The sequence below is a fragment of the Chiloscyllium plagiosum genome, unplaced genomic scaffold (assembly GCF_037043375.1).
Source record: "Chiloscyllium plagiosum isolate Xiang-an unplaced genomic scaffold, Cpla_swu_hap1 HiC_scaffold_4, whole genome shotgun sequence".
NCBI classification, from domain to species: domain Eukaryota; kingdom Metazoa; phylum Chordata; class Chondrichthyes; order Orectolobiformes; family Hemiscylliidae; genus Chiloscyllium; species Chiloscyllium plagiosum.
Genome location: NW_028270142.1, coordinates 99,573,349 through 99,593,820, shown reverse-complemented (window position 1 = coordinate 99,593,820; position 20,472 = coordinate 99,573,349). Strand labels below are relative to the sequence as shown.

The 20,472-nt window shown below is 42.2% G+C and overlaps 1 protein-coding gene across 2 annotated transcripts in view; it reads left to right on the top strand.

Annotated features, from left to right (window-relative positions):
* The window catches only part of mmp16a (matrix metallopeptidase 16a (membrane-inserted)), a 253,187-nt gene that overhangs the window by 99,222 nt on the left and 133,493 nt on the right, over positions 1 to 20,472 (top strand). The window contains exon 3 of one of the 2 annotated variants that reach the window (XM_043688130.2): positions 10,952 to 11,074. In XM_043688130.2, the coding sequence (XP_043544065.1) occupies positions 10,952 to 11,074 (123 nt within the window). Of the gene's footprint in view, positions 1 to 10,951; positions 11,075 to 20,472 lie in introns of those variants that run through there. The other variant, XM_043688132.2, reaches the window with a different exon arrangement.

The window sequence follows — 20,472 nt, the reverse complement described above, 5'->3', positions numbered from 1 at the left end:
ATACAAGAAACAAAGTGAAACAAGTTAGATATAATTCCACGTTACTGATGATTATGTCTGCAGGAAGTGTCTTTGGTTGCGAATACTATCAGATTGCATGGATCGGTTGGAGCAGCAGTTGAAGGCAATAAGAAATTTACAGGAACTGGGAATGTGATGGATGGCAGTTATACGAAGGGAGAATAGCTGCAGATATAGTCAGGTAGATGGGTTAACTCCAGGAAAGTAGGGGAAGTAGGCAGGTAGTGCAGGAATCTTCTGTGGCTATTCCCATCTCAAGCAAGTATGCTGTTTTGGAAAATGTACAGGATAATGGACTCTCAGAGGTATGTAGCACAAACAGCCAAGTTTCTGGTACTGAGAAAGGGTCCAATGTAATAAGGGGCATCTTGGGTTCCAAGCGATCGATTGTGATAGGGGACTCTCTCGTCAGAGGCACAGACACATGTTTCTGTGGCCAGCAGCGAAAAATCAGAATGGTGTATTGTCTCCCTAGTGCCAGGATCAAGGATCTCTCAGAGAGAGTGCAGAATGTTCTCAAAGGGGAAAGGGACCAGCAGGAGATCATTGTACACATTGGAACCAACAACATAGGAAGGGAAAAGGTTGAGATTCTGAAGGGAGAATATAGAAAGTTAGGCAAGAATTTAAAAAGGAGGTCCTTGAGGATAACATTATCTGGATTACTCCCGGAGCTACGAGCTAGTGAGGGTAGGAATATGAGGATAAAACAGATGAATGCGTGGCTGAGGAGCTGGTGCATGGGAGAAGGGTTCACAGTTTTGGCTCATTGGGAGCTCTCCTGGTAGAAGTGACCTGTACAAGAAGGACGGATTGCACCTGAATTGGGAGGGGAGTAATAAAGTGACAATGAGATTTGCTAGAGCTGCTTGGGAGGGTTTCAACTATTAAGATGTGGGGGTGGGACCCAGGGAGATGACAAGGAAAGAGATCAACCTGCGACTGGTACCGTTGAGAACAGAAATGAGTCAAACAGTCAGGGCAAGCAGGATCAAAGCAGAGAACAAGGTAGGACTGATAAATTAAACTGCATTTATTTCAATGCAAAAACCTTACAGGGAAGGCAGATGAACTCAGAGCATGGCTAGGAACATGGGACTGCGATATCATAGCAATTACAGAGATGTGGCTCAGGGATAGACAGGGCTGGCAGTTTAATGTTCCGGGATACAAATGTTACAGGAAGGACATAAAGGGAGGCAAGAGAGGAGGGGGAGTAGCGTTTTTGATAAGGGATAGTATTATACCTGTAATTAGGAAGGATATTCCTGGGAATACATCCAGGGAAGTTATCTGGATGGAACTGAAAAATAAGAAAGGGATGATCACCTTATTGGGATCGTATCATAGACCCCTACTATTGTCAGCAGCAAATTGAGAAGCAAATTTGTAAAGAGATCTTGGTTATCTGTAAGAATAATACAGGGGTTGTGGTAGGGGATTTTGTACTTTCCAAACATAGACTGGGACTGGCATAGTATGAAGGGTTGAGATGGAGAGGAGTTTGTTAAGTGTGTTCAAGAAAATTTTCTGATTCAGTATGTGGGTGTACCTACTAGAGTGGTGCAAAACTTGACCTACCCTTGGGAAATAATGCAGGGCAGGTGACTGAGGTGTCAGTGGGGGAGCACTTTGGGGCCAGCAACCATAATTCTATTTTTCTAATTTAAAATAGTGATGGAAAAGGATAGGCCAGATCTAAAAGTTGAAGTTTGAAATTGGAGGAAGGCCAATTTTGATGGTATTAGGCAAGAATGTTCAAAAGTTGCTTGGGGGCAGATTTCACAGGTAAAGGGACGGCTAGAAAATGGGAAGCCTTCAAAAGTGAGATAACGAGAGTCCAGAGAAAGTATATTCCTGTTAGGGTGAAAGGGAAGGCTGGTAGGTGTAGGGAATGCTGGATGACTAAAGAAATTGATTTGGGTAAGAAAAAGAAGGAAGCATATATCAAGTATAGACAACAGAGATCGAGTCAATCCTCAGAAGAGTACAAAGTCAGTAGGAGTATACTTAAGAGGGAAATTAGGAGGGCAAAAAGGGACATTAGATAGCTTTGGCAAATAGGGTTAAGGAAAATCCAAAGGGATTTTATAAATATATTAAGGACAAAAGGGTAATGCGGGAGAGAATAGGGCCCCTCAAAGTTCAGCAAGGCAGTCTATGTGTGGAACTGTAGGAGATGGAAGAGATACTAAATGAGCATTTTGCATCAGTGTTTACCGTGGAGAAGGACATGGACGATATAGAATGTAGGGAAACAGATGGTGGCATCTTGAAAAATGTCTATATTACAGAGGAGGAAATGCTGGATCTCCTAAAAAGCATAAAACTGTGTAAATCCCCAATACCTGATCAGGTGTACCCTAGAACTTTGTAGGAAGCTAGAGAGGTGAATGCTGGGCTCCTTGCTGAGGTATTTGTATCATGGATAGTCACAGGTGAGGTTCCGGAAGACTGGAGATTGGCTAATGTGGTGCCACTATTTAAGAAAGGTGGTAAGGAAAACAAAGGGAACTATAAACCAGTGAGCCTGATATCGGTGGTGGGCAAATTGTTTGAGGGAATCCTGAGGGACAGGATTTACATGCCTTTGGAAAGGCAAGGATATGGACCAGGTGCTGGCAAACGGGACTAGATTGGATTGGGATATCTGGTTGGCATGGGTGAGTTGGACCGAAGGCTCTGTTTCCCGTGCTGTATATCTCTATGACTCCATGACTGTAAGAGGTCATTTGGCCCATTGAGTCACCAACCCTCTGAAGTGCATCCCAGTTATACTCATTCCCCATTCTATCTCCATATTTCCCATGGCTAATCCACCTAATCTACACATCCCTGAACACAATGGAACCTGAATAATCCGCCTCATCACCACATGCTCGGACCAATACAGCTTGTTGTGATGTAATATGTGTTTCGTTAACTCGAATTGGTTGTAATGCAATTGATGAATTGTGGATGCAGTTTGGATAATGCAGGCTTGGAAGGTGAGGACCGGGGGTGGTCTGTCCTTGTTGCGGTTGGACGGGTGGGGTTTGAGGACGGAGATGCGGGATGTGGATGAGATGCGTTGGAGGGCATCTTCAACCATGTGGGAAGGGAAATTATGGTCTTTGAAGAAGGAGGCCATCTGGTGTGTTCTGTGGTGGAACTGGTCCTCCTGGGAGCAGATACGGCGGAGGCGGAGGAATTGGGAATACAGGATAGCATTTTTGCAGGAGGTAGGGTGGGAAGAGGTGTAATCCAGGTAGCTATGGGAGTTGATGGTCCTCACCTTCCACCCTACCAACCTCCACGTAAACCACATTATCCGCTGACATTTCCGCCACCTACAAATGGATCCCACCACCAGGGATATATTTCCCTCCCCAGTCCCTCCGTGACTACCTGGTCAGGTCCACGCCTTCCAACAACCCACCCTCCCCTTCTGGCACCTTCCCCTGCCACTGCAGGAATTGCAAAACCTGCACCCACACCTCCCCCCTCACCTCCATCCCAGGCCCCAGAGGAGACTTCCGCATCCATCAAAATTTCACCTGCACATCCACAAATGTTACTTATTGCATCCGTTGCTCCAGATGAGGTCTGCTTTACATTGGGGAGACTGGACGCATTCTCGCAGAGTGCTTTAGGGAACATCTCTGGGATACCCGCACCAACCAACCATACCGCCCCTAGGCCGAACATTTCAACTCCCCCTCCCACTCTGCCGAGGACACGCAGGTCCTGGGCCTCCTCCATTGCCACTCCCTCACCACCTGACGCCTGGAGGAAGAACGCCTCATCTTCCGTCTCAGAACACTTCAACCCCAGGGTATCAACGTGGACTTCACCAGTTTCCTCATTTCCCCTCCCCCACCTTACACCATTCCAACCTGCCAGCTAAGCACCATCCTCATGATCTGTCCTACCTGCCAATCTTCCTTCCCATCTATCCAGTCCACCCTCCTCTCCGACCTATCACCTTCATCCTCACCTTCATCCACCTATTGTACTCTTAGCTACCTTCTCCCCAGTCCCACTCCCCTCCCATTTATCTCCCCACCCCAGAGGCTCCCTGTCTCATTCCTGATAAAGGGCTTTTGCCCGAAACGTCGCTTTTTCTGCTCCTCAGATGCTGCCTGACCTGTTGTGCTTTTCCAGCATCACTCTAATCTTGACTCTGATCGCCAGCATCTGCAGTCCTCACTTTCGCCCCCCCCCCCCCCCGAAATTAGAAGTATAAATAACAGTGGGCATCATTAACCTCATTGTAATTTTGACAACAAAATGCAGCTCAATGAATTTGCCTGAAGCTAAAGCTGCAGTTGCCTTACAGGTGAATCTCTTCAAATGTTACAACAACAGCAATTCTAGTTGTTTGGAATGGATAACATTTAACCTTTCATTCCTACAGTTTTAAAAATGTGCAACGAATTCCCTCCACATCTGCCTCAGTTATAAAACCCTGCTAATTCTGCCACTGCCTTGAATAGACTACTTTGCAGCAACTGCACATAATTGTAATAGGAAGTCAATCCAATTTGCAATAAAATGGGATGCTGCCCACAATGTGAGACCACCTGAGGGAGGTGTTCTTACATGTCTTTCCTTTCTGGAGTAGCATGCTTGTTATCTGAAATGTTCAAAACACAACACATTAACGTAAATGAAAGTGATTCAAACAGTCGTGTTTATTTGATTAAATTGAGACAGGAAAAAGGGCATGTTACAATGTGAGTGGAATGTTGTACACATGCATATTTGTAGTTTTTCATTGTCTGAGAAACCAAAGCTTCAAACCAGCTGCCACATCTGACATATCTATGGCTAGCATTATCCTTATAGAGTGGCTGAAGCAATTTGACAACTATAAATAATCCATCCATTAGCTAGTAGTCTAGCTGATCACACTGCTAATTAGGTGTGAAGAACATTTTCTTTAACCCACATCCCACTTTTCAATCACTGAAACATCCACTTCTTTTTGACATAGTGCTTCTCTACTCACTGGAAAACTTTTCAGACCTCCAACCTCCCCAATCCCCAAACTCACATCGAAGTTAACACAAGAGTGGAGGAGTTGCATAAAGAAACATAAAGGGCAGGAATCTGACATCATATCAGAGGACAGGATGCAAAGAGGCTGCATTTGTCTTTGTACAATATTTTACTTGAATTGTGCATCTGATGGTTTCATCTAGGATGCTTTTGGGCACTTGCAGAAATTAGAAGTGACAAGAAACTGCAACTTTTCCAGTACCATATCCCTCTAACTTGTGTGACTTCATGTCGATGATGTATACTGTTCCATTCAATTACTCAATTTATCCAAATGGACATCACCTTCAAGCAGCACAAAGGTTCAGGAACTCCTTTACCATGTGATCACATGAATGGCAACTCCTGAGCCTCCCTTCCTTCCTGCTCCACCAGTTGGCTCTTGAGCAACTCAGAGTCGAAGAGTGTGGTGCTGGAAATGCACAGCCGGTCAGGAAGCATCCAAGGAGCAGGAGAATCGAGGTTTCTAGTATATAAACTCTTCATCAGGATGCTGCTCCTTGGATGCTACCTGACTGGCTGTGCTTTTCCAGCACCACATTCTTCAACTCTGTCTCCAGCATCTGCAGTGCTCGCTTTCTTCCACTGTAGCAAATCACAGTGTCCAATGTAACTTTGCCATGAAATCTTACTTGAGTGACAAAGAATGCACTGCCTAAATTCTCCTTTTCCTGTAAATAACTGCACAAAGAGGATTGAAGAGCAAAGGGCAGTGATTTAAGGTGATTGACAGAAGAAGTAATGGCAAATTGAAGAAAAACTCTTTTACAGAGTTTGAAGTGAGAATTGGGAATTCAATGCATGAGAATATAGTGAAGACAGATTCAATCACAGTTTTCAAAAGAAAATTGGATAAGTATCTTTGGGAAGGAAAAACATTATAGGGCTCCAGGAAACTGGGATTGAGGAAGTTACTCTTGCAGAGACCCAGAAAAGATATAAAGTGCCAAATGTCTCTGTGCTACAACCATTCTATGATTCTTTGAAAAGCACAGCATATTTCAAACAAATTATTAATTTTATTTACAGAAAAACAAATTCTAAAGCTTGTTGATCTTTGTCAACATAGTGCTCTGTTGATTTGGAGGTGCCGGTTTTAGACTGGGGTGTACAAAGTTAACAATCACACAACACCAGGTTATAGTCCAACAGGTTTATTTAGAATCACTAGCTTTTGGTGCACTGCTCTTTCATCAGGTGGTTGACAACTATAAATAATCCATCCATTAGCCAGTAGATTAGATTTTTTTAGATTACTTACAGTGTGGAAACAGGCCCTTCGGCCCAACAAGTCCACACCGACCCGCCGAAGCGCAACCCACCCATACCCCTACATTTACCCCTTTAACCTAACAATACAGGCAATTTAGCATGGCCAATTCACCTGACGCGCACATCTATGTGACTGTGGGAGGAAACCGGAGCACCCGGAGGAAACCCACGCAGACGCGGGGAGAATGTGCAAACTCCACACAGTCAGTCGCCTGAGTCGGGAATTGAACCCGGGTCTCTGGCGCTGTGAGGCAGCAGTGCTAACCACTGTGCCACCGTGCTGCCCACAGTAGTCTAGCTGATCACACTGCTAATTAGGTGTTATGTAATTCTTAACTTTCTACTTCCCTCCCGATACCCAACTATTGTTTGACAAAAACTGTCAGAGGCTTTAGCATATGTTGTTATCCTAAGATTTTGTGGTGTTAGCCAAAAGGATTCCTGCACTACAAGTCTTGTACCCCAGATCTCTTGCCTCACAGACTTAGTACTGCCATATTGATGTAGGGGTTTGTCACTCACCTAGTGTTAATAAGATGACACAATCATTAATAGTTCTACAGCTATAATCCTGTGTCACATTATGAAGACCTTGGTCTTCTACTTGTAAGGGGGAGGTGCTAAACTAATTGTTTTTGTTTCTCTCTGCACTGCTATGCAGTCATGGAAGAGAGAAATTCAGTAACAGATGTCAGCGTCGTCTTTCTTCAGGTGCTGCAATTAACTTCTGGTTTGTCAAGATCACCCTGTCCCAAGAGGTTGTGCAGTTCTTTTTCCCCAATGTCTCAAACAAAATATATATCCTCCTGTTAGAAGTTTATGCATTTCACTCTTCTGTTTGCCCAATAATGCCTGCATTGCTGTTCTCCTGCCAACTTAGAATAAAGATGTGGGTTATTGAAGCCATGAATGTATTCAACCAAATGTAAAGGGAGAAAAGATCCTCAAATGATGGAGAATATTGAATCTGCACAGCAATTTAGAGCAAGGTGGAGATGATGGCTTAGTGGTGTTGTCACTGTGCTTATTAACTCAAGGATTCTGGGTTCAAATTCTGCTGTGGTGGAATTCAAATTTGATTAAAGAAAACCTGGAGCTAAGAGCTCATGAAATCATTGTTGGGGAGGTGTCCTTCTAGCTCACTAATGCCCTGTAGGGAAGAGAGCTGTTTGTCTTACATGTAACTCCAGACTTACAGCAATGTGGCTTATTCTTAACTACCCTATGGGCAAGAAATGCTGGTCCAGGCAGCACATCCTGTAAATGAATGGATCCTGTTATTGAAGTATCCTGGACATTTAGCTATTTACACTTGTTTTACACACAGAACAAAAGGCAGCTTTTATGCCGATTAGCTGAGGAAAATTTCATGGAACTTTCTTGCTGGTGAATGATAAACCTTTTGCCTTATGGTAGCTTAATGACAGCCCAACAGAGATGGAGGAATTGGGAAAGACAAACATCTGGACCACTGTATGCGACAATAGTAACCCTTATAAGGTCATCATGGAAGTGGATGCTTTCATGAAGGCCATGTATAATTGCAACAAGATGTCCCTGTACTCTACTCAAATCCATTCATTGTATAGTGAGACAGCAGCCAATTGTAGTCCCATCCCCCAGCACCTCATGGAATTAAGCAAACTTTTCATTTGAATCTGACACACTCTTAAGTTAGCATTCAATCATATAATGAATTTGCTCACTATATTGACAATTTATAATTTGATCTAATTTCGAGTGCTGTAAAAATTGTTAAATTATCTGATATCTTTTCATAATTTAGATTGAATTGTATTTGCATAATTAATAGTGAATTATTTTACTTAGTTGCAATTTTACTTAACCACAACCAATCTAATGTGTTAAGTTCTGATGTTAGATTTGCAATAATGATGGAATAAGTGCGTCATTTTTGTGCTGTATATGTTGTAGCAAAGAGAAACATGAGATGAGTATGAGTGTTCACAACTTCCCAAATTCAGATTGCAATAAGTGGACACCTGCCCTTGCCCCTAACATACCTAACAAATAAATATCCTGAAATTATTGTGCCAATATTTAAGAAACATTCTTTGTACATTTCTCTAAAAATAAGTATGTGTCTCTAAAATCAGGTTGCGTTTTAAGCAAATGTGTTGTACTTCACTCTTTTTCTAGGCAAATGTCCTTCTTGATAAGGTAGATTGGCACAAAGTGCTTAAAAGTCAGTGTTGGTTCTATGTAATTATGTTACATGTACAGCTTGCTTTAGTTCACTTTATTGTATGGATAATGACACCTTAATAGCTTCACTTTTTTTTTATTCTGCCCCTTGCTTCTTTCATGTGATATAGTGATATCACCTTGAGGTGAGAATCTGTTTTGTTTGTCTTGTTTGAAAAATCTCCTCATGTTCAGAGGTGTTTCAGTTTTGCTGTGGTGTGTGAACTTATTTGTTGTAAACAGTAATGACTGCCTTCCAGATATAGTTCTATATTTTGAAATGTAAGTAATATAAGTAAAATTATTTCAGAATTGTTTATTGTCATGATATACAACAAATGTTTCAAAATTTATCGGAAGAGAACTTGACCTTGCCAGGATTTGAGTTTTTGCATGAAATAATTAAACCAGTTAACAGTTGTGAATTGTAAAGTATGTTAGCAAGCGGTTAAAGCACTTAGTCTCGGATCAACAAGAATTAATCTTTAATGAATTAATTGTGCTGTTAAATGGAGACCTTTACATTACACCATGGGGATATTTTTTCTGCTAGTTAATCATCACTAAGATGCAAAGGGTGATCGAAATTATAGCTTTTGGCTTGTTCTGTTCCATATTTTACTTATTAACATGACATTTGTTCCAATATGCATATTTACCTGAAGGTTTATCCAGTACACCAAAAATTGTATCATTAGTACTTCAGCATTTAAACAAAGGTACCTTAATTATTCGGGCCACTCAGCAAAATGAAAAGATACATTGAAATGCTTGTAATCAACCATTGGTTTAAAACGTTAGATATCGACTGATTGAAAACAGTGGAGCTGGCTGAATATTCATCATGAGTAAAAAGGATTATAATGTTATAACCAAATGATTAAATGGCCAAAATATATTTTATTGATAAATACAATTAAAATTTAATCAGGTCCATTAAACCTTTGTATTTTTAAGTGGGGATCTTTCTCTGGAATGTTTCCTCAGATGAAGCAAAAGTCTATTTCAAAGGGACTAAAACTCTAATCACATTGAATGAACATGAGTGGCAATGATATGTTGGTATTCATGGGGGGATATTTTGAGTGCCCCGCCAAGTGGGAAATGAAGCATTGGTTGGGTGCCTGTGTTGCAGTGATCCATCCCCCACTCTTATCATTCTAGCTGAAGTGGGTTAGCTCAGTTGGATGGTTAGTTTGTGACACAGAGGAATACCAACAGTGTGGATCCAAATCTTGTACTGGCTGATATTATCATATAGGGTCACAGAGATGTACAGTATAGAAACAGATCCTTTGGTCCAACTCATCCATGCCAACCAGTTATCCTAAACTAACCTAGTCCCATTTGCTAGCACTTCGCATATCCCTCTAAATCCTTCCACTTCATAGACCCATCCAGATGCCATTTAATCGCTGAAATTGTACCAGCCTCCACCACTTCCTCTGGCAGCTCATTCCATTCACACACCACCCTCTGCGTGAAAAGGTTGCCTAAACTATCTCACCCTAAACCTATGCCGTCTAGTTCTGGACTCCCCACCCCAGGGAAAAGACCTCGTCTATCTATCCTATCCATGCCCGTCATGATTTTATAAACCTCTATAAGGTCACCCCTTAGCCTCCGATGCTCCAGGGAAAACAGCTGCAGCCTATTCAGCCTCTCCCCATGACTCAAACCCTCCACTCCTGGCAACACCTTTGTGAATATTTTCTGAACCCTTTCAAGTTTCACAACATCCTTCCGATAGGAAGGAGACTAGAATTGCACGCAATATTCCAAAAGTGGCCTAACCAATGTTCTGCACAGCCACAATATGACCTCCCAACTCCTGACCAATAAGCATACCAAATGCCTTCTTCACTATTTATCTACCTGCGACTTTACTTTCAAGGATCTATTAACTTGCACTCCAAGGTCTCTTTGTTCAGCAACACTCTCTAGGATCTTACCATCAAGTGTAGAAGTCCTGCTCTGATTTGCTTTCCCAAAATGCAGTACCTCACATTTATCTAAATTAAACTCCATCCACTCCTCAGCATAGGTGCCACCTTCTCAATCCTACCCCTTGCCTGAGGTATGGTGACCTTCATGTTAAACTCACCACCAGTCATCACTCTAACTAATGAAAGAGCAGCCCTCTGGGACTATACTTACCAGATGTAAAGTTCGACTTAGTTCAAAGGAAAATTGCTTAAGGTGTAAATCATGCGGTGGGTCGACTCCTGCTAATTTGTCAGGACTGTTAAAATCAGCCCTCTCCCTTTAAAGAACTGATGAACAGTTCCGCAAGCTCTTGGACTGAGGTTTTCATTTGAAAGAGCATTGAAAGAAAAATAAAGCAGTGAAGTTCATTGTTAAAAATTGAGAGCAAATGCTCAGGTTTAAGGATGTGTTCTTTTATCTTTCACAGCTGGATGAAGAAGCCGCGCTGTGGTGTGCCTGACCAGTTTGGCACCAACGTTAGATTTAGTGTTAGAAGAAAGCGTTACGCATTAACTGGGCAGAAGTGGCACCATAAACATATCACCTACAGGTACCTGTGTACACACATCACCAAATCAATACTGCATCATATTTATATTCATTGTAAGTGTCCCATAAAAATGAAAGAAAAAAGAGGTGTCAGTGCTATAAACCTGAAAATCCTGAAAATACATAGCCTGTTGGTAACTGAAAGAGAACCTTCAGACAGAGGTTACACTTAAATATTTTTTTTTCATCACTGACCCTCCCAGCATTTTCCCTTGACTATCAGTCGTCTGTAAAGTATTACTTCCAAGAAATCTGCCACTAACCAGTAAAACAATTGTATTTCAGTAGGCTATGTGTAAACCAGAATGTATGCTAGCAAGCTTTGTTATATATTTGGAGTTTAAAAAAACATTGTCAATTGTTGAGTAAAAGTAAATATGTTTTATTTTGCTGTCCTGATTGCTGTTTGAGATGCAGTGATTTGAAGGTAGTTTTGACAAGAAAGCCTAATGATGATTAGCCTCCCAAGACTGGAAACTGTGGTAAATATAAACATTTTCACCACAGGGTAATTTTATAATTGTGTATTCCTAGATGCTAGTGCATATCATAGATTTGGACATGTAGCTTTGCAATAATTAATTTCAAAGGGAAGGTAGCAATGGGAGTATCAGCAATTTTCCATCAGATTGGAAGTTTTCACACTTTGCGTGAACAAAAGCGGCACGGTGGCACAGTGGTTAGCACTGCTGCCTCACAGCGCCAGAGACCCGGGTTCAATTCCTGCCTCAGGCGACTGACTGTGTGGAGTTTGCACATTCTCCCCGTGTCTGCGTGGGTTTCCTCCGGGTGCTCCGGTTTCCTCCCACAGTCCAAAGATGTGCAGGTCAGGTGAATTGGCCATGCTAAATTGCCTGTAGTGTTAGGAAAGGGGTAAATGTAGGGGTATGGGTGGTTTGCGCTTCGGCGGGGCGGTGTGGACTTGTTGGGCTGAAGGGCCTGTTTCCACACTGTAAAGTAATCTAATCTAATCTAAAAAAAAAGCAGGGACTGCAGGAGAGATGGATAAACATGGAGAGATGGTGCAGGAAGTCATTTAACTGAGGGAGCAAAAAGGAATATAAAGGTGGTCAGGTACAGTATAGTTAAAGGAATATGGACACTGTACCTAACAGCTAGAGTTAGATCTGAAGGCAGTAGTGCTTGCACCCTACAAGATTAAGGCATTAATCAGGGCTGGAGAACAACTGGTGCTAGAGGGGAAAGATCCAGGAAAAAAATAGAAAAATAGGAAACAGGAGTAGGCCATGGCCCTTCAATTCTGTTCCCCCATTCAATATGATCATGGCTGAGCCTCCAACTCAGTCCTCTATTCCAACTTTCTCCAATGCCCTTTAATCCCTTTAACCCTAAGAGCTATATCTAATTCCTAGAAACCATTCACTGATTTGCCTTAGCTGCGCTCTGTGGTGAAGAATTCCATTAGCTTACCATTCTCTGGGTGAAGAAATTTCTCCTCATCTCAGTTCTGAATGGTTTACTTTACATCGGAGAGTGTCACCCTGGGTTCTAGATCTAGTTGGTGTGCTGTATATGGGGATCATCAACATGGGAGAACTAAGGTCCTCTGAGAGAGCACCAACAGCAAGAGTTCTGATTGCCTCCACAATGGAGGCTACTCAAGGCACTTGCTGACTGTTCAGAAGATGCATAAGATCACTTGAATTGAAATCTTTCCTTTGTTTTGTTCTTAATTCCTTCTGTCTTCCGTCCACTCACAGACCTTCCTTTTTGTTATTTTCCCATCCTGCGTCCAAACTAGATTCCGTACCAGCATGATATCATAAATGTTACAGCAAAACGTCGAGCTGAGGAACCTTACATTTTGACAATTGAGTGTTTGTTGCCACAATTCAGTGTGCACAAGTTTTATTTGAACATTCAGCAATTTGTTCTAAATCTGTGAATCTATCATGAACTTCATCATTCAGAAATCTTATTCTTGCATCAAATCATTGTGCTTCAGACTGACACTTACTTGGAGTTTTTTAAAAAATTCATTCAGGGGATATGGATGTTCCTGGCCAGGCCAGTATTTATTGCCCATCCCTAATTGCCCAGAGAGCAGTTGAGAATCAATCACATTGATGTGAGTCTGGAGTCATATGTAGGCCAGACCAATTAAGGATGGCAGAATTCCTTCCCTAAAGGATGTTAAGCGAACAGGTTTTGCTGACAGTTGGCAATAGTTTCCTGGTCATCATTAGACTCTTAATCTGAGATTTTATTTTTGTTAAAATCAAAAGCCACCATCTACAATGGCAGTATTAAAGTTTAGATCCCCAGGACATTACCTGGCTCTCTAGATTAATAGTCTAGTGATAATACCACAAGGCCATCACCTCCCTGTTGTGCCCTGTTAGCAAAGAACAGAACATTGATCAAGGAGCAATGGAGTTTGTACTGCATGCTTTGGTTATTGTTACTTATGCTTATGTTGTACTATAGTGCATTGCTACTGCTCTATGGTCCTTTCTGATGAGAATGTAGCATGGCTAAGAAATGGCTGCTCTGGAAGGTTAGATAGCATGGCATCTGGGGGAGCTTGCAAATTGGAGCTACAATTGGCTTGATGGTAGGAAGCAGGGGGTAATAGTGGAAGGATGCTTGTCAGACTAGAGGTCTATGGCATGTGGAGTGCCTCAGAGGTTGGTGCTGGACCCATTACTGTTTGTAATCTATATCAATGATTTGGATGAAAATATCCAAGGCATAGAACATTACAGCACTGTACAGGCCCTTCAGCCCTCAATGTTGTGCCAACCTGTGAAACCAATCTGAAGCCCATCTAACCTATACTATTCCATTTTCATCCATTTATTTATCCAATGACCATTTAAATGTCCTTAACGTTGGCAAGTCAACTATTGTTGCGGGCAGGGCGTTCCATGCCCCGACTACTCTTAGTAAAGAAACTACCTCTGACATCTGTCCTATATCTATCACCCCTCAATTTAAAGCTGTGTCCCCTCATGCTAGCTATCACTATCTGAGGCAAAAGGCTCTCATTGTCCACCCTATCTAACCCTCTGATTATCTTATATTTCTCAATTACGTCACCTCTCAACTTTCTCTCTAACAAAAAACCTCAGATCCCTCAGTCTTTCCTCATAAGACCTTCCCTCTGACTAGGCAACATCCTAATAAATCTCCTCTTAACTCTTTCCAAAGCTTCCACATCCTTCCTATAATGCGGCGACCAGAACTGTACACAATATTCCAAGTGCGGCCACACCAGAGTTTTGTACAGCTGCAATATGACATCTTGGCCCCAAAACTCAATCCCTCTACCAATGAAAGTTAACGCACCATATGCCTTCTTATCAACCTAGGTGGCAACTTTCAGGGATCTATGTACATGGACACCAAGATCTCTCTGCTCATCTACGCTACCAAGAATTTTACCATTTTTAGCATGGTTAGTAAATTTGCAGATGACACTAAAATAGGCGGTATCGTTGCAAGTGAGGAAGGATATCAGAAATTGCAACACGGCCTTGATCAGCTGGGGAAGGAAATGGCAAATATTGAGTTTAATGCAGATATGTGTGATGTCTTGCATTTTGGAAAACCAAATCAAAGTAGGAGTTTCATAGTGAAACTCAGGAGTGTAGGGGAACAGAGAGACCTTGGACTTCAAGTGCACGGTTTTTTGAAAGTTGAGACACAGGTAGACAGGACTGTGAAAAAGACTTTTGGCGCACTGGCCTTCATCAGTCACAGCATTGAGTACAGAAGATGGTAAGTTATGTTGCGGCTGTACAGGACCTTGGTGAGGCCACACTTGTGTTCAGTTTTTGTCGCCTTGTTCTTAAATTGGAAAGAGTGTAGAAGAAATTTACAAGGATGTTGCCAGGACTTAATAGTCTGAATTATGGGGAGGACTCAGTGGTCTGAATTATCAGGAGAGGTTGGACAAGCTAGGACGTTTTCCTTAGAGCATAGGAGACTGAGGGTGGATCTTATAGAAGTGTGTAAGATCATGAGAAGCATGGATAGGGTGAATGACTCAGTCTTTTTCCTTGGGTTGGGGAATCGTGGACTAGAGCGCATCAGTTTAAGGTTAGAGGGCAAAGAATAAAAGGGAACCTGAGAGGCAACGTTTTTACACAGAGGGAGGTACACATATGGAATGAGCTGCCAGTGGAAGTGATTGAAGCAGGTATGTTAACAGCATTTAAAAGGCACTTGGACAGATGCCTAGATAGGAAAGGTTTAGAAAGATATGGGCCAAGTGCAGGGAAATAGGGTTAGCATGGATGAACATCTTGGTCAGCATGGACCAGTTTGGGCCAAAAGGCCTGCCTCCAAGCTATAGGACTCCATGACTATAACTACATTTTGGGAACACTAGTAATAGAAGTGAAGAACAAAGAAAATTACAGCACAGGAACAGGCCCTTCGGCCCTCCAAGCCTGCACCGATCCAGATCCTCTATCTAAACCTGCCACCTATTTTCTAAGGATGTGTATCCCTCTGCTCCCTGCCATTCATGTATCTGTCTCGATACATCTTAAATGACACTATTGTTACCACCTCTACCAACTCCACTGGCAACGCATTCCAGTCCCCCAAGCACCCACTGCGTAAAAAACTTTCCACGTATGTCTCCCCTAAAACTTTCCCCTCTCACTTTGGACTCGTGACCCCTAGTAATTGAGTCCCCCACTCTGGGAATAAGCTCCTTGCTATCCATCCTATCTATACCTCTCATGATTTTGTTGACTTCAATCAGGTTCCCCCCCTCAACCTCCATCTTTCTAATGAAAATAATCCTAATCTACTCAACCTACTCCTCATAGCTAGCACCCTTCATACCAGGCAACATTCTAGTGAACTCCCTCTGCACCCTCTCCAAAGCATCCACATCCTTTTGGTAATGTGGTGACCAGATCTGTATGGAGTATTCCAAATACAGCTCAACCAAAGTCTTATACAACTAGAACATGACCTGCCAACTCTTGTACTCAATACCCTGTCCAATGTAGGAAACCATGCCGTATGCCTTCTTGATCACTGTATTGCCCTGCGTTGCCATCTTCAGGGAACAATGGACCTGAACACCCAGATCTCTCTGTACGTCAATTTTCCCCAGGACGTTTCCATTTACTGTATAGCTCGCTTTTGAATTAGATCTTCCAAAATGCAAAACCTCGCATTTGCCCAGATTGAACTCCATCTGCCACTTCTCTGCCCATCTCTCCAATCTATTTATATTCTACTGTATTCTCTGACAGTCCCCTTTACTATCTGCTACTCCACCAATCTTGGTGTCATCTTCAAACTTGCTAATCAGGCAACCGATACCTTCCTGCAAATCATTTATATAGCTCACAAACAACAGTGCCCCCAGCATGGATCCCTGTGGAAAGAGGAATCGACCATTCAGTCTTGAATTTTCCCATCTTCCCCAATCCCACTTACTCAAAAACCTACTGCATGTCTGATGATTCGTAGTTCTGATGAGAGGTTGTTGGCCTGAAATTTGTGGTTGTGGTGTTTCCTCAGACCGGGGAGCCAGTGGCAGCTCTACTATGGATATTTCTGGGAGCCTCGTCACCATTAAATCAGAATTAGGTAGCCTGCTAGTACCCTGGAGGGTTCCCAACGGTTTGGAGAGATTTCTCTGCAGGGTGGATGGCCTACCTCTGATAGCTGTGTGCTAATTAGCGACCAGTACTCACAATGGCACCAGAAACATCACCAGACTGGGAATACTGGGAAATTGAGCACATTTGCCATCTTGCTGCTCTATTATACACCACCCTGACCACTCACAGCCTACTCCTACCATTCAGGGCGATGATTAACCTCTGCCCATTTATTCAATATCTCCCTCCACAGATGCTGCCAGACCTGTTGAGTATTTCCCAATCTCACTGCAAATTTCCTCATATTTAGCTAATACTGTTAACACTGGTGTATTTAACACCATCACCTCCACATAATGTAATGCACATCCAGGGAGGCTCCAATCTGAGAGCCACCAGAATCTGGAATTGCCATCTGCCCTGCCTAAATCCTCTTGCTGAACTCAGTGAAAGATTCAACATTTACAGCAGATGAGCAAGACAAGGCAGATGGGACAGCTATACTGAGTCTAAGAGCATGGTGCTGGAAAAGCACAGCTGGTCAGGCAGCATCCGAGGAGCAGAAGAAGAGCTGATGTAGGGCTTTTGTCTGAAATGTTGACTCTCCTGCTCCTCGAATGCTGCCTGATCAGCTGTGCTTTTCCAGCACCGCTCTTCGACTCTGATCTCCGCATCTGCAGTCCTCACTTTCTCCACAGCTCTGCCTGACTCCGAATTTGATCGTAATGCTTTCCAATTCCATTGGTTGAAAGTGCACTGCTAATGTAGGAATAGAGCAGCTGAATCCAATGATGTATTCCCTTCCAAATCCAATTACATTGGTTTGGCTAGACTCTGCTATATACAGTTGTCCAAAGACCCTCTTGATAGAGGACAAGGACTGACAAGTTGTGCTGCCATAGCAATATAAGAAAATAAGACCACAAAGCAGGAGTAATCTGTTCAGCTGATCAGGTCTGCTCTGCCATTTAATCCAATCATGGCTGTTCTCATCTCAGCCTCAACTCCACTTCCCTGCCCACTCCCCTTTAATCTGTCACTAATTAATAATTTGTCTATCTCCTCCCTAAGTTTATTCAGTGTCCTGGCACCCACCTCATTGTGGGGCATTGAATTCCTTGGATTCACATCCCTTTCTGAGAAATAATTCCTCTTCAGCTCTGTTTTGAATCTGCCACCCCTTAGTCTGAAGTCATTGAATTTCACATCACGTAGTCTGGAGTATGAGGACTCCGTTGAGTTAGACTACATCAATGGTATTCTAACCTTGAGTTCAGCAAATTGTAGAATCAAACAAAATATGAGAGGAAGTGCTGACCCTTTTAACGTAACACTTAGATTGCTAGATTCTCGGATGTGAATATTCAGGGAAAAGTGTTGAATAACAGTCCAGGTGTTGGAGATAGTCAGCAGGTCAGGCAACATCTGAGAGAAAAGGATCAGTAGGTTAGATTTGCCTCAGAGAGCGATTTGGAGCTAGGTGCTAAATCAGTAGAGTAGTGGTGAACCCAATGGGATGGCTCTCCCACCACTGTCCTACCATCTGCACTGTGAGAGGAATTGGTTTCCTACCCCTTTGTGGTGAGCAGCTAAAAGCTAATTTTAAGGCCAACACAAGTGCTATTATTCCTTTCCTGGCATTAGGCAGGCTCACTGCTGAATCTAGAGCTCACAAACTGTGTATAGACAACCTCTGGATGACAGATTGACCACTGGAGAGTTCTCACAAATGCCTATGATGAAGACACAAGGCAGAAACAGTTACGGCTGTGGCCATAATCGTGGCTGTGTACATCAATGGCTTAAACATCTCTGAGTATCTCTCTCTCTCTCCTCCTTAAACATTTTCAATAAACACTGGGGGAACCAATTGCAAAATGCCATCCTGCACTTTGCTTCTGAAGCAACAGTCATCTCTCCTGGTGGGCCATTGGCTGTGCTACAGGTCCTGTTAGGTATTTCATTTTGGTGAAACAAACAAGGGCAGGACTTATACAGTTAAAAGTAGGGCACTGAGTAGTGTTTTGGAAGATAGAGACCTAGAGATTCAGATATATAATTCTTTGAAATTTGCATCACATGTAGACAGGGTGGTTAAGAAGGGATTTAGCACACTTACCTTCATTGCTCAGACCTTTGAGTATAGGAGTTGGGATGGCATGTTGAGGTCGTACAGGACATTGGTGAGGTTTCATCTTGAATACTGTGTGCAGTTCAGGAACTCTGCTATAGGAAGGATATTATTAAATTGGAGAGGGTTTAGAAAAGATTTACCAGATTGTTGCCGGGAATGGAGAGTTTGAGTTATAAAGATAGGCAGACACTTTTTCACTGGAGGTTAGGAATCTGAGGGGTGACCTTACAAAAGTTTACAAAATCACAAGGGGCATAGATAAGGTGAATAGCAAATGTATTTTCCCTCAGGTGGGGGAGTTCAAAATTAGGGGGCATATTCTTAAGGTGAGAGAAGCAAGTTTTAAAAAGGACATGAGGGGCAACTGTTTTACAGAGAGTGGTTCATGTGTGGAATAAACCACCAGAAGAAATAGTAGATGCAAGTACAGTCACAATATTTAAAAGACATTTGGATAAGTACATGGAGGGGAAAGGTTTGGAGGGATATGGGCCAAATGCAGGCAAGTGAGACTAGTTTAGTTTGGGATTATGGTCAGCATGGACTGGTTGGATTGAAGGATCTATTTCCATGCTGTATGACTCAATGACTCTATAACCTCCTGCATGACAATGCTGCCCACAACCCCAAGAAGAGCAGTGAGAAGTGACCAACTGGGAGAATGCCTCATGTAAACTTGCTGTGATGAGTGCTATGATGTGATACATAACCTTGGGGTCAGCCAATAATCTTGATGCTGGGACCTTGATACCTTATGTTCAAGATGATAACCTTTAATCAGAACAAAGATGTTTTCTAATGGGTGTGATTGAGTTTAAAATGACTTGTCAATATTTGAAGAGCAGGAGTCAGTACTTTTCTCTTATTCATTGGGACACAAAGTAATTTATCTTGACATTCTCGCAATGTTATTTTGGGGATTTTTTTCTCATGTACCATATTTACTGTATTTGCTTTCCTAAGAATGGATCCTGCAGTTTTAAAGAGTGAAATTAGTTGAGATGTTCTGATCTCATAATTGCAATTCTTTGTTTTTATTTTATAGAGCCATAGAGTCATATGACACAGAAACAGACCCTTCGGTCCAACCAGTCTATGTCAATTATAATTCCAAACGGAACTAGTCCTGCCTGCCTGTTCCTCACCGAAATCCTTCTAAACCTTTCCAACCAAATATCTTTAAAATGTTCTAATTATGCCCACATCTACGACTGCCTCAGGAAGCTTATGCCATATGTGAATCACCATCTGAAAAAAAATTTACCTCCATGTCTTTTTTATGATTTTTATGATTATTGTTCCCGTAAATTACTATACTTGACATGGAAGTTCAAAAATTAAGCATTTCTTTTCTAAAATTAATAGAAACTTTAAGAAAATTAAGACATCTTCATTGTGCGGAAAATGCCTTCACAATGATTATGGCAAACTCTCACCTTCCATAGAAGTGGACACAACTTTTCTTGAGACATTGATTCTTTTCTTTTCAAATTATGACTTGAAAAAAACTCCAAAAATATGAATATTTGAGTATTTTTGAAAAGAAAAACATGTTTTGTCAAAAAGTTTTGTCTTGGACTTTCAGTTTGCAAGAAATACCAACTAAGTTAAAACACTTTTCTATACTGTATGAGAAGAGAAGGCTGGTGGACTGTAATTGTTAGAGACATAGCC